The following is a 13,701-nucleotide window of genomic DNA, read 5'->3' as shown; positions in this document are numbered from 1 at the left end:
CACCTTCTCAACAAGACCAACAAAAAGCCTTAGCGTTTTCAGCCATCTAGATCAGCTAGCGTTTTGGAGTTCCAAATCAGCCAACGTTTGTGCACCTTCTTAGCAAGACTAGCGAAAAGCCTTAGCGTTTTCAGCCATCCAGATCAGCTAGAGTTTTGGAGTTCCAGATCAGCCAGTGTTTTTAAGTTGCAGATTCCCCTAGCGCTTTCAGTCATCGACAGCCTGATCCAGCTACACAACCTAGCGTTTCCAGTATTTAGCCCTTATTTTATGTAACTGCTTTTGAGGGCCTTTAAATATGTGCCATGGGCTCATTCTCTAGCATGCTTCTACGTGAAGGTGCAGGGATTTGAAGACAGGCGTTGTACTAAGTTCAGGCAATATAAAGAAATACCGAAAGGGGCGCCAGCGTTTGGGGCCACTACTCTCTTGGGGTGGAACTCCGCCTAAACTTAGTACGTCTGTCCTCCAATCCCTACACCTTCACGTAGAAGCATGCCAGAGAATGAGCCCATGGCACATATAAAGAAATACCGAAAGGGGCCACTGCTCTCTTGGGGTGGAACTCTGCCACTCCCGTCTGGTGTCGTGCATCTCTTTCTATTTAGTTGTTATTTGAAGTGCTTAAAGTTGCTCAGTTTGTTCTTTTCCATTGGCATGTGGTACCCGTCCCTCTTACAGTGGTATCAGAGCTTAGGGCGTGTGCTTTTCTCAAAGCATACCAGTCCCACCAAAGAGCAAACAGAGAATTTTATTAAAGAATCTTGATTCTTCGTGCCTCCACCCCATACTTATTAGCCATTCTCACCCTTACTTCGTCGCGCATCGGGCGCACTCCTGTCTTCATCGCTCTGTCTTACAAGGCATACGCCATAAGCAACCCAAGACACAGCGTTCATGGATTCGGCAGAATACTTGCAGTTTCTCCTCAACGAGCTTCACGACATTCTTTTGTGGCATCCTCAACAGAATCGCTCAATGCTGAAAAGTTTTCAACAATTTTTAAATTACATGTTACCCCCTCCGATGCCCCAGGTGGTACCTCCTCCTCCGGCACCAAAAAGTAAGAGAGCTTTCAACCGGCATCCTTCCCAACCGTCTATTCCTCTTGGGGTCTTCAGGAGTATTGTGCAACCATCTACTGACCCTGATCCAGTGCAACCACCTTTGTCCCAGGTGGTACCTCCTCCTCCGACATCAGAAAGTATAAGAGCTTCTAACTGGCAACCTTCCCAACCGTCTATTCCGCTCGGGGGAGTCTAAAACCGGCCCGTAGGGCGGTAGGCGTTGGCTTTCACCCGAAATTCTTTACTTTAGACACACACACAAAGCACTTTGCAAAGGAAACCTACGACGGGAATTAACACTTAATCACACACACGGCTCGAAAGCTAAAATGCTCCGAGCAGACGTTGACAACCTGTAGTGCCCAAAATTGGCGCCCGTTTCGGTATTTCTTTATTCTTTGAGAGGGTAAATTTACAAAGTAGAGTCCTGGGAATCCTTTGTTTATATCCAACTAGATACCACTTGATTTGGCCAAATTTCCACAGCATAACAGCCCCAAAACTTGCGCAAAACCAATTCCCCTGCTGGAACTCAATTCCACTAGCATAAACCCTCTGATTCCTGCCCAAAAATAGTAAATTCAGCACGCTGTATTTACTGGTTTTTGCCCTGTTTTCAGCCCCAAACAGTCCCCTAACTGTCCTCTGCCAGTGGGTCACTATTCCCAATGGTTCTGGCGTCCGTATGGCTGAAAAACAGTCAATTTACAGCGCATACACAGCGCTGAAAACGCACCTATACGGTGAGGTTATGACCCTCACCGGTGCTTGCTTTGGAGTAGCAGTTAGCTACCCCTGTTCCTGCTCAAGGAGGCTTTGCCTCAGCACAAAAGCATGAAACCACACAGCTGTACATCAGTCAAATGAGGAGCCCTCTTGTGGGGCATCACATAACTGCACGTAGGGGAGAGAGAGCAGTGTGTAGTGTGCAGGTCATCACTCCTAGCACCACACCGTGCATAGAGAGGAAAGCAAGCACTCCATAACTCTTAACCTGTTGACAGGTTCTCAATGAAGCATCCCCCAACATAAATCGAGCGTCCCCTCTTCTGCCCTTGACCTGTAATCATCTGTGAACAAATAGACGCAAAAGGGGAAGATTTCCATGGCTGCCAAAACCTGCGTATCGCTGAAAACGCAACAAAACAGCCCTGTTAACACGCATATGATGCCTTCCAATGCTGAAAATGAGCTCATTGGACCTAGGTAAAGTCATGGGAAGCTCCAAAATGGAGAGAAATGGCTGAAAATCACAGTTACCAGCCTCCAAAACTGCTCCAAAGAGTCAGTTACGAATTCTCTTCTCCCAGACTTGGTAAATTGGCCAAAAAGTGCCACTTGGTTCTCATACATGCAATTTCCCCGCATTGGGCTTCCCACTTAAAAATCTCTCAACTGGTGCATCAGTTGACTTTGCAGCAGAGTAATAAAATGTTCGCCTTGTCATTCTGAAGCTAATGACTCAAACAGATTCATAGCCCAAAATAGCAGTTTCCTAAATTTTAGGAGACGCTTCCGTTGGGCTCCCACTGGTCTTCTGACCATCTATCCTCATTGGGACCGCATCCAAAAGTGCAATGTGGCCCAACTATCGGATACTTTCTGTTGGTGATCCCACCTTGACTTTATGTCTTTATTGAGTTCACTTCCTAATATCCACCAACTTGCTAAGTGCGACGGGGATACCTACATGATCTTGAACTGAGCCTAGACATCCTTTTACTTTACGAGTTCTAGTGCCGACCAACTTTCCATCTGCGGATGAAACTACCGTTCACATTGGCCATACAATGTCCGACCATTTGCAACTTCAAAAAGAGGGTCTCAAAAATTAAACAAAAATCATTGGAAAGAAACCAACAACTAAGGTTAGCAGTTGCCACGTCCTCATGACAGAGTCTTTAGGAATATGGTGCAGCCATCTGCTAAACCTGATCCAGTGCAACCGCCTTTGCCACTGCCGTTGCCCCACCACCATCACCACCAGGCTACAATGGGTGGAGCCCATATGGATACCCTTATTATCCGTACCCGGGATACGCGCCTAACCGACCGAAAGATTTCAAAGATGGTGGCACGATAGTCGGATTTTTTAGCTTTTCCGGTCTAAAAGATCGGAAGAAAGCATTGCAGTTCCTACACCAATTCAACAACATCTATGCTTTGGGGAACTATACAAAAGAATCCAAGATTTCTCGAGCATTGGGATTTCTTAGAGATAATGCTATGTAGTGGTGGAGTTCAATCGCGACGCAACCGCATGCTTCAAGGACCTGGCAAGCTTTCACGACAATATTTGCACGCAGTTATATGACTTCTCTCTTTGTAGTTCGGATCTTGGCAGATGGGGCAAGTTGAAAATGCTTTCCACAGAGACCATGAACGACTATAACCAAAGGTTTCTTGATGTCTTTCCCAATATCCTTCTTTAAGTTCATTCCCTTGGAGGACCACTAAGAGCGATACACCATACCATCACCATTGCAGGAATACTGTATGTCCAAGCAAGTCTCAACCATGCAAGAGCTAATGGACCATGCTGCAGTCGGCTACAAATTGATGAAGGAAAAGCAGGAGTTAACCACAGAAGAACCTCCGACCACTAACCAAAACTCTCGGTAAGAACAACCAAATTCTCGAGAGTCTTGTGAAAGTCAACTGCAGAGGCCTCGTTTGATGCCTCAACAACGTGACACCTTATCACAAGAAGGCGGATGCTTTGGATGCTTTCAAACAGGGCATAACCATTCTGGTTGTCCCCATCGCACTGATAGACCAATAGAGCCGACGCCCACGCCGACGGTCGGCAGAACCCAAGACCGTCTCCAATCAAACGAGCTAAACGGTAAACCGGCCACTGGACTTGTACCTGACCTCTATGGCATACGCCTTGAAAGTACAAATAAATTGTGTCGAGCATATGGAAAAGTCAACAGTTTCAACGCTCTAATTTTCTTTGACCCAGGAGCTACCGAAAACTTCATCCATCTAGAATTCTTGAAGCAAATGGACTTTGATTATGATCCGCAGGGTGGCGAAATCGAAGCCGAGTTACCACCGGTCACACCCAAAAGACCTCTCATTGATGCTCTTCTAGTGACCATCCAAGGATATCACGGAAATGCTGATTTTCACATCATGAAATTGGGCAACTGTGATGTTCTCTTGGGCATGCCTTGGCATGACAAGAATGACGCGACACTTCAGATCGAGACCCGTACAATTACCGTGATACAGAAGGACGAGCCAATCGTCCTCAAAGTTCAGCTATCTAAAAAAAAACATGAATGAATTATTTAGTTGTTTTAAATACTTTGTTTGAGGAAGGATTGTTTGGAATTTGTTTGAAATGGATGGTATCTTTTTTAAACTTGTCTTGGTGCCGATTTGAACTGTTTGACTCTGGTTTTAACATTATTTCAATGCTTGGAGATTTACTCCCGGGTGGAGTAGCGAGAAATTTTGTTTTGGTATTGTCTGAACCTCGAGACGACACATACGAGATGTTTGGGGAGCGTTCCGTTGTATGCTGAAAAACCTCCGAACGACGCAGACGAGATGTCTGGGGAGCGTTTGGTTGTATGCTTGAACCTCCAAACAACACAGGCTGGTTCTGGGGGGCGTTTGGTTGTAAAAGGACTCTATATCTCCTGGCCCATACCTTTTTAGGTTATGCAAGAGGAGTGATGAGGGAGTCGTTGAACAGGTCATGGCGTGTTATTTGCAGGGGAGTGTTCATTGGCGACTTTAAGTTCTATGTCTTGTAACATGCTTATGTGAGCATTTGTGTTGCATTGTGATGTGAACCACTGAATATTCCTTAGTGCATGAGATTTTTCCGGGAAACCAACGACCTAGGATATCAAGAGTTCCGATCTAAAATGAGACACCTTATTGGATGAGATTTTTCTAGGAAGCCAACGACCTAGGATATCAAGAGCTCCAATTTGGATTGAGAATATTGATTGTCCCTTGGATTGTCCCCTCGATTGTCCCTCGGAATGACCCTCGGAGATTTTGGAGCTAACTTGAGTTGTTTTGCAGATATGCGGTAGTCGCGGACGATTACTTTCTTTCAAGAAGGGGGCTTTTGCGCTGACAGTGCCATGTGACAAATTGTACAGACCTCCCCATTTAACGATGTTGTCTGTTGACGTGGAAGGTGTACAAATTTCCTAAAATCATGCTGGCTGATTTTCAACATGTGCTTTTGGGCCAGATGCTTTTGAATTTGAAAGCTTTTTATGTAACTGCTTCTGAGGGCCTTTAAATATGTGCCATGGGCTCATTCTCTCGCATGCTTCTGCGTGAAGGTGCAGGGATTGGAGGACTGGCGTTGTATTGATTTCAGGCAATATAAAGAAATATTGAAAGGGGCGCCAACGATTGGGGCCAATGCTCTCTTGGGATGGAACTCCGCCACTCCCGTCTCATGTCGTGCATCTCTTTCTGTTTAGTTGCTATTTGAAGTGTTTAAAGTTGCTTAGTCTGTTCTTTTCCGTTGGCACGTAGTGCCCGTCTCCGTTACAGAAACCGACACTACAGTCTACTGTTAAAGTTTAGGCATCTCAAGTGAACCGCCCAGTGTGAACCCAGTATTTATTTTGGCTTTTAGGGATTTATTTCACTTATTTGTCAAAGTCTGGGTAGGGCAATTTACTGAGGTTTCTATATAAGAAACCCTCAACCCCCTTTGTATTATCATCTGTTATCTCATTGCCTTGGTTGATTGGTCCAATGCATCTCTCTCTCTCTCTCTCTCTCTCTCTCTCTCTCTCTCTCTCTCTCTCTCGCTTTCTCACCTTGGTCTACAAGCTTCCGCATCGCCGACTTTGACATGGTATCAGAGCGTCATACAGCATAGACCTTGCGGAGCGGGGCAGCCCAGAGGAGAAGACGAAGAAGTACTCGCCCACAGATTTATGCCCTGCTGGCTGCCTGCGTTTTTCATCACCTGGCGTTTTTTTCCATCTGCTGCCCAGCGCTGAATTCTGCCCAGCAGTGCCTGGCGTTTTCATCTGCCCTCTTCTCAGCACGAAAAAAAAAACCAGCCCACCTGCACACCCTGCTGGCCCTGGCGTTTTTCCACTTGTTGCCAAACAGCCCACCCTGCCCTGCCCTATTCCCTGCATGGAAACGCCTGCAGTCCAACGTTTTGAACACGCAACCTGTTCGCCCTGCTGCCCAGCAACCAGTAAATTGACCTGCTGTCCAGCATTTTGAGAGGCAACCTGCAGCCCCGTTTTGGGAGGCAACAGGCAAATTTTTTTGCCTGTTGTGCCAGCCTACTCACCCTGCTGCCCTGCGGTTTGAGAGGCAAAGGTGGCCCGGTTCTGGCCTGTGAAGATTGGCAAGGGTTCGTGGCGTGGTAGTATTTTCCACTAGAGAAGGGCATCGGCGGGAAGCCGCAGGAGATTCCATTGGAGGAGTTGTCCTTTTGTGGCGGTCATTGTGCGGCAAACAGGGATCTGCTGGAGCGGTTTTGGAGCAATAAGAGAGCGAAGACCTTGTGCAACTTGGAATTTGTGCGGCCAGATTTCGGAATGCGAGACGGTACAAGTACCAGGCCTTCACAACTTCATGATGGCTCCCCCTTGCTCGAGCGCCATCGACAAATTGAACGGCAGCAACTACGCTCATTGGAATTTGATTATGCGGCTTTGGTTTACTCGAAAAGGGTTATGGGATATTGTCGATGGCACAGAGCCTCGTGCCATGAGGGATTCCAACAACAGGTACACCCACCTTCAAGATGAAGAGCACCTCCAATCGTGTGCCGATTGGGATGCGTCCAATGCGAAGGCGATGTCGGCCATTGCGGAATCTCTTACGAAGGACTTATCTCCAGCCATTCAGACCTTGAAGACTGCCAGCACAATGTGGTTCAAGCTTGTCGGAATATTTGATCGAGATTCCACGATGCTAGCAGTCACCCTTCTTGGACAGTTATTTGAAATCCATTTCCCCCTGAGGAAGTTCCATGCAATCATTTATGATGAAGATTAAAGTTGTGCATGATCAACTGGCAACTATGAGGAGTGCACTTACCAATACCTAGTTAGCTGCTTTGGTCCTTACGAAGTTGCCTACAGAGTATGAAACGGTGGCTAGAACCTACGGCTACAAGTCATGAAGGAAAAGCTGGAATTTGATGATCTCAGCTCTTTTCTCATTGAGGAGGAAGCCATGTTGGTTACTCGAGGCAAAATTCGGATTTCTAAGACGGTGGACACACATGGCGAGGCACATGCTGCTTCGGATTCCAGAAAAGGACAAAGCACCGTTGTTACAAGTGCGAAAAGCGAGGTCATTTGGCAAGGATTGCAGATCCAAAGGCAACGACAAAGATTCTGCAAAGGACAAAGGTAAAAGCAAGCGACAAGAGGACAACAGTGACAGTGACTCGGGAAAGGACAGCAGAGAGGCTGCTGGAATGGTGACAACCACACTCGCATGGATTCCCGCCTTCTAGTCACATACAGATCGGTGTCACCACTAGCTTCAGCCAGAGAGAGACTTGTGAGTGGCAGAGAGGGGCAACCAGTGCTCCCTATGATGGATTTGGACCCTTGTGTAGGAGTTCAAGTTATTGGTGTTTGGACCCGTAGGTTGGAGTTCAAGGCACATGCATCTTGCAGGGAACCAATCAGGGGTATCAAAGACACTATGATAGGCGAGCCAATTCATTGTTGTTGGTCGGATCATGGACAGGATGTGTTCCAGAGTTCATTATCTTGGAGTGTTATATTTTGCACGTGATATGTTCACAATTCACAATTGGTGATTATTGGACGTAGTCTTGTCTACAGTTCAGATTTTCTACAGAGGCATTTGATGCTCAAGATGGCATTTCTTTCGGGTACAAAGTTGAGGAGAGCAACCTCGAGGTGTATCCAGTAGTCTGCAGATGTTGGGGTGTCCATGGTAGCTTCTTCATCGACTTGGTTTCACTATTGATGTCCACTATGAGCTGCAAAGAAGGTGTTAAAGTTTAGGCATCTCAAATGAACTGCCAATGTGAACCCAGTATTTATTTTGGCTTTCAGGGATTTATTTCACTTATTTGTCAAAGTCTGGGTAGGGCAATTTACTGAGGTTTCTAGAATCTATATAAGAAACCCTCAGTCCCCCATTGTATTATCATCTGTTATCTCATTGCCTTGGTTGATTGGTTCAATGCATCTCTCTCTCTCTCTCTCTCTCTCTCTCTCTCTCTCTCTCTCTCTCTCTCTCTCTCTCTCTCTCTCTCTCTCTCTCTCTCGTGCTTTCTCACCTTGGTCTACACGCTTCCGCATCGCCAACTTTGACATCTACAACCTCTCAACAGCCAATCCAAAACTCCCCCCCTCAACCTACCCCAAGAGAGATTATCTGTGAGGATGTGTGTTTGTGTCTCTCCCGCTACCTACCATTGCCACCACGTCTCGACCCTTGACTTCCACCTTCACTGTCACTATGACGCACAATACCATGGATAGACTACACACTAGTAGATCACATGATTACGATGGTCTGGTTGCTGAGCATTTGTGTCGCGCTCGAGGTACATTGGCACCTTTGTTGGCACACATGTTTAACATAGCCATAGCTTTCCTGAGACTTGAATCACTAACACTATTTGTGCCCATATTGAAGGTTGGAGACCCTATGCTTCCTAGTAACTATCATACCATCATGAGAGGCTGCACATTGGTCAAGCTCTACGCTTTTGTGATTGAGCATAAGCTAAGTCATTGGGCAAAGAGAGGGTGTTCAACACGCAGATAGGCTGGATTCAGTAAAGGATTCTCTACGGTTGATCATATCCTTACACTTCGAGTTGTGATTGAGGAGGTCGAGCACATGGACGCCCTATCTAGTGCTTCTTTGTGGATTTCCGCAAAGCTCGTATCTAGAGCGAGATTGATGCATAGATTGTATGATTTGGATATTCCGAATGAGATTACATGGGATATCTTTGCACTTTATGAGACAATGACAGGTAGAGTGCATGCACCAAGAGGGGCTATCAAAGATAGTTCACTCCACCGTTTGTGTGAAGCAGTGATGCCTGCTCTCTCCCTCTGTTTTCGGTTTGTATATTGATGAGATACCAGACTATATTGACAGAGAGGGTGATATAGAGGTGCACAATTATCAGGCACTTGTATATCCCTGTTGCTTTATGTGGATAATATTGTTCAAATTGCTGACTCGCCAGAGGAGCAACAGAGACTGTTCGATGCACTACAGAGCTATGCACAGAATAAAGATTTGTTAGCATTGAATAGGAAAAAATTAGCACAAAAAAAAGGGATTTGATAGGGCATACACACCACAAAAGATATAAAAAATAAACACTATATCAACTCATCGTAACTCGGACAAAAACTTTACAATGTGAAGTCTAAATGTCCGCTTAGATGAATTGGTAATAAGCCCAGATTCATCTTTAAAGGAAAGTGCAAGGTATACACTCGACAATATAACCAGCAGCTCCATCATGCATAGTATTGACTAAAAACTACAACATCCATGTTTCTTTATAGAATTATCACTCTATTTATCTGTGTAATCTATCTACCTGTCTATTTCTATATGCATCTATCCTTGCACGATCTGCTTTTAATCGAAGTGTGGCAACATTGCCCTCTTCATCTGCATGCTTCATTTGGGTATTTCATCCATACGACTGTCATCAGAATACACCCTTAAATCCCTAATTCATGTCTGCTTTTACAAATATTGAGTGTAGAAGGTTAATTTTCTTTTCTAATTGCGCTAAATCATTCGAGCTGAGTCATGTCTGTGTTAGAAAATGCCCTTCTGTGAAGCCAATGAATGAGACCATTTGAGAACGCAACAGACTTCACTAACAACTCTTGCAATGCCCATTAATGTGTAATGACATCTATTATCAGTAACAAACACGACCTACCTGAAGACTCGCTGGGTAAAGAGTCCGCAAGAACTTGTTTGACCTCCCAAAGCAAAGTGGAAGTCTCCAACTCAATATCTCTCTGCAGACAAGTTGAGGCACTGTGAAAAATTTTATTTGACGTGAAAGGTCTCTTACTCTTACCATTTCTTATTTGATTTCTTGGTCGGAGGCCTCATGTAATGAGATGATCGATGACACCACCAGTCGATTTGCGGAGTGCACAGACGGAAACTTGGCAATTGCGTGACGTGGCTGATGTCCTGGACGACGAAGATGCTTTGGGGAGTGTTTGATTTGTTATAACCAAAAAAAAAGAGCGTAGTGCATTTCTGCGACTAGTGCCTATGTCCAAAGGAGCTAGCTTGTTTGGTTGAGTCTTCGACCTTCGTGACTGGGTCGAAAGCGACCAAGTGACCCTGTGCCAGTGCTGGAAATTGCAACCCTTCCCACCCTTCCTTAGGGGTCTAGCCCTGCACATGCATGGCACTTTTGTGATAGGCCTTCCCGGTGAAGAGCATGTTGTTTAGAGGCTCCTTCCCAATAGACGGGTCCTTTGAAAATAAGCCTTCACTAGGAAGGGCAAGTTTTGAAAATGCCCTTCAAAGATAAATTCGATAAAATAGCCCAAAAAATTTCAAAGTAGAAGGTTGCTTAGTTAAAACATGAGCCTAAGTTCTAAGGTGTAACTCAGATGTGCTGCATTCACGATTGATTCGTTTTAGTTTGAGCTTTGTGGTGGTAGGAAGTTTCTTCGATAGATTATAATTTGCTGCCATGTGTCGTTTTGTCTTCCTATCTGTTGGACATGTTGGGGTGGGGTGGCAAGGACCTCAATGTGGCGGCATCCACTGCTCAAGATCTGTGTCCAAATATATTGTTTGTAAGATCCTAGTCTTCATGGTGTTTATGCTCCTTGTGGCATGTGATGCACATGGGGTTTTCATGGTCTATAATGGTGGGTTGCGGGTCCATATAAAAGCCAAGACACTTGTAGTGTTTTTCTTCTTTAATATAAATAGCTCCTATTGAGCATTGCTTATATATTAGAAAAAAAAATAAAGCCTAAGCTCTAAGGTGGTAAAATATAAGTTCAAATTTATTAAGATTTGAATCCCACCACCTAAATCAAAGAAGAGATAACACTTTTAATATGTTATTTTTAATGAAGACCTTCAAAAAATCAAAATGTGACAAGATTTGAGAGTGGCAGCTCAATAGTGATACTTTTTATACGGATGTAGATGCTTTGCATTGCAAAGTCTGATGCAACCAGACTTGTGATATGTGCAACCGGCATGATGATTCTAGAATCTAGCGACCTCTAAGCTCCTCCTCTAATGTCCTAGCCTCTAGCGCATGTGTGACTACGGTTGAGTTTGGGCATGAATCTCTTAAAGGAAATGAGGAGATAGCATTGAGGCTCAAGGAAACAAGTCACGACCTCTCTCTCTCTCTCTCTCTCTCTCTACACATTTTTGGCCTCTTCATGGCTTCACATGAGAGATGAACACTTTCTATGTACACTTCTTTCTCTGTTTGCGCCATGCACTGCCCTCTCTCCTACTTGCAGTTATAGTATGCAAGTAGGAGCATGCCCGTTGAAGGGCCACTATATGCCAAGAGAATCTCGAACCACATCTTGGCCCCTCTACCCTTGCACAAACTCTTGGATCATGTCATCCATGCCTTTGTTGCAATAGGCATTGACCAAGACACCTTCCTCTTTCTTCCTCTTAGAGGGCCTTACCTCGTTGAATTGCCTCCCTCCTCTTCCTTTTCTCAGAGGGCCTCACCTCACAAATGTCCCTCAAACTTGCACACTCTTGCATACTCTTCTTGTGGCACATGTTGGCTAAAGTGAGTGCTCTCAAGATGTGTGTGTGTGTGTGTGTGTGTGTGTGTGTGTGTGTGTGTGTGTGTGTGTGTGTGTGTGTGTGTAAGAGAGAGAGAGAGAGACGTGAAAACTAATGGTGATGCTTTTGGGGGGAAGAGGAGCAAACAGAGCTAAAGTATAATATACCAATATATTAAAAATTTACTAACCATCGAATTTAATTAAAGAATACCTAATGCTAGCTCCTCTTAAGTATGGAACAATAAAAGATACACCAAAAGCAAGTGAATATTTCATAGAAGCAAGAAAATTAAGGGGTATCGAGTGACGGGTTGGTGCATTTTTGCCTTGCATGATGACGGGCAAAGTGTATGATGGCCCTTCCTCTCCGAAGGTCAGCTAAGGGAATTCCCCTTCCTTAGGAAGGACAAGGGCACCCTTCAATTTCCAGGCCTGCCTTGTGCTCTCATAAAGACGTTTGTATTGTCTCACACGGGATATATGTGATTTGCTACAAAAAGAGCCCAATGCCTATAAAAGTGAGGCCTAGTGCCAATAACTAACTCAAACGTCGTAAAATATAGTTGCAAAAGCTCTCAAACAATAAATAAAGAAATACACCATGATGTAAACAAAGGAAACCAATGGAGCCTTTCAGAATCCTCCTATATCCAAGGCTCCCTACAACAATCAATTTGATCAAGATTATTTGGTAGATCTTGTACAAGAATTGTATGGCCATCACTTAGAAACATTGCGCACCTTATGTGGAAGGCAAGGATTTCAAAAATCTTTATGAAATTTTGGGTTGCACTTTACTGTGCCAAGTAAATTCTTCTCAACCCCCGAATTCTATCGCCACACTGATTCACTTTGCTCCATTGATTCTACCAGAACATTGACTACTCAAATGTCGTATAGCACAGGTGCAAACCCAAAAAAACATTCTACATTCATCAATCTCAGCTCTTCCTACTCCTTCCCCTCATTCCTCATTAAAGAGAGGTGTTTTTCATACGACGGTCAATGAAAATCCAATACCTCACATATCGATGGTACCTTCTTTACCAACACCACCCATGGCAAGACCTTACCCGTTTTATCCGAGCTATTTCTTTTTTTAGTGATATTGGTCCCATGGCAAGACCTTATTCGTTGTATCCGAGCTATTTAATTTCATTAGTGACACTAGCCTCACCACCACTTGGACCCTTTTTCAATCCCATAGTAGGACCTTATCTTATGTATCCGAGTTATTTCTCATATTTTCCTTCAACCACGATACTTGGTCCCAAACCACTAAAACTGATTACTCTTTGTATAAGTTCAACATGACAAATCATTGCTTAGAAGCATACTACAGAGTGATTCCCAATAGTGTACTCTCAAAACATCAATATAAGAGAAAGTACTTGTTAAAGTTCAGGCATCTCTCTACATTTGTCCAGTCGGTCCAAATTTCTCCCAGGGAGTCGTGTTAGGGAGCGAGGGCTGTTTTGTGGCTATGCTTGGCCAATGTGAGGTTGTTTTCTCATGTCGGGATGTGTTTATCCATGTTTCGCTCAGGGTTTTGACCTTGTTCCATGGCCGAACGCTGGGAATATTTTTGCCATAATTTCTCCATGGCCCTATGGGCCACTAGTGCTTATTCTCCTCTTTCCCCCCCCTGTTTGTGAGGTCGTGTCATGGTGGACAACTTGCCGACACCTACATATGACCTTATAGCCTAACTAAATTAAAAAAAGAAATTTAACTAGGTTAGGCTACGACTGTACCCTTAGCTTTGACTAAACTAGGCCTTCACACCTCTATTGTCTTAGGGACTTCCAACGGCCTATACCCTGGGCTTTTTTTAAAGATAGGATCCCTTATGCAAGATA

General features: G+C 44.6%; 1 protein-coding gene across 2 annotated transcripts in view; it reads right to left on the bottom strand.

The window, feature by feature from the left end:
• Positions 1–10,284, bottom strand: part of EMB2820 (Cytidine/deoxycytidylate deaminase family protein) — a 45,599-nt gene extending 35,315 nt beyond the window's left edge. Inside the window, exons 1-2 of one of the 2 annotated variants that reach the window (XM_086495212.1) lie at positions 10,129–10,284; positions 9,985–10,085 (exon numbers count right to left, since the gene is read on the bottom strand). In XM_086495212.1, coding sequence (XP_086351338.1) covers positions 9,985–10,085; positions 10,129–10,163 — 136 coding nt within the window. In that variant the 5' untranslated portion in view covers positions 10,164–10,284. The remainder of the gene's footprint in view (positions 1–9,984; positions 10,086–10,128) is intronic. The other variant, XM_086495213.1, reaches the window with a different exon arrangement.
• Positions 10,285–13,701: the final 3,417 nt, after the last annotated feature.

Source organism: Adiantum capillus-veneris, chromosome 22, assembly GCF_014529385.1.
Source record: "Adiantum capillus-veneris isolate H3 chromosome 22, ASM1452938v2, whole genome shotgun sequence".
Lineage (NCBI taxonomy): Eukaryota > Viridiplantae > Streptophyta > Polypodiopsida > Polypodiales > Pteridaceae > Adiantum > Adiantum capillus-veneris.
The sequence above is the reverse complement of the archived record's forward strand: the minus strand, read 5'-3'. Positions and strand labels throughout refer to the sequence as shown.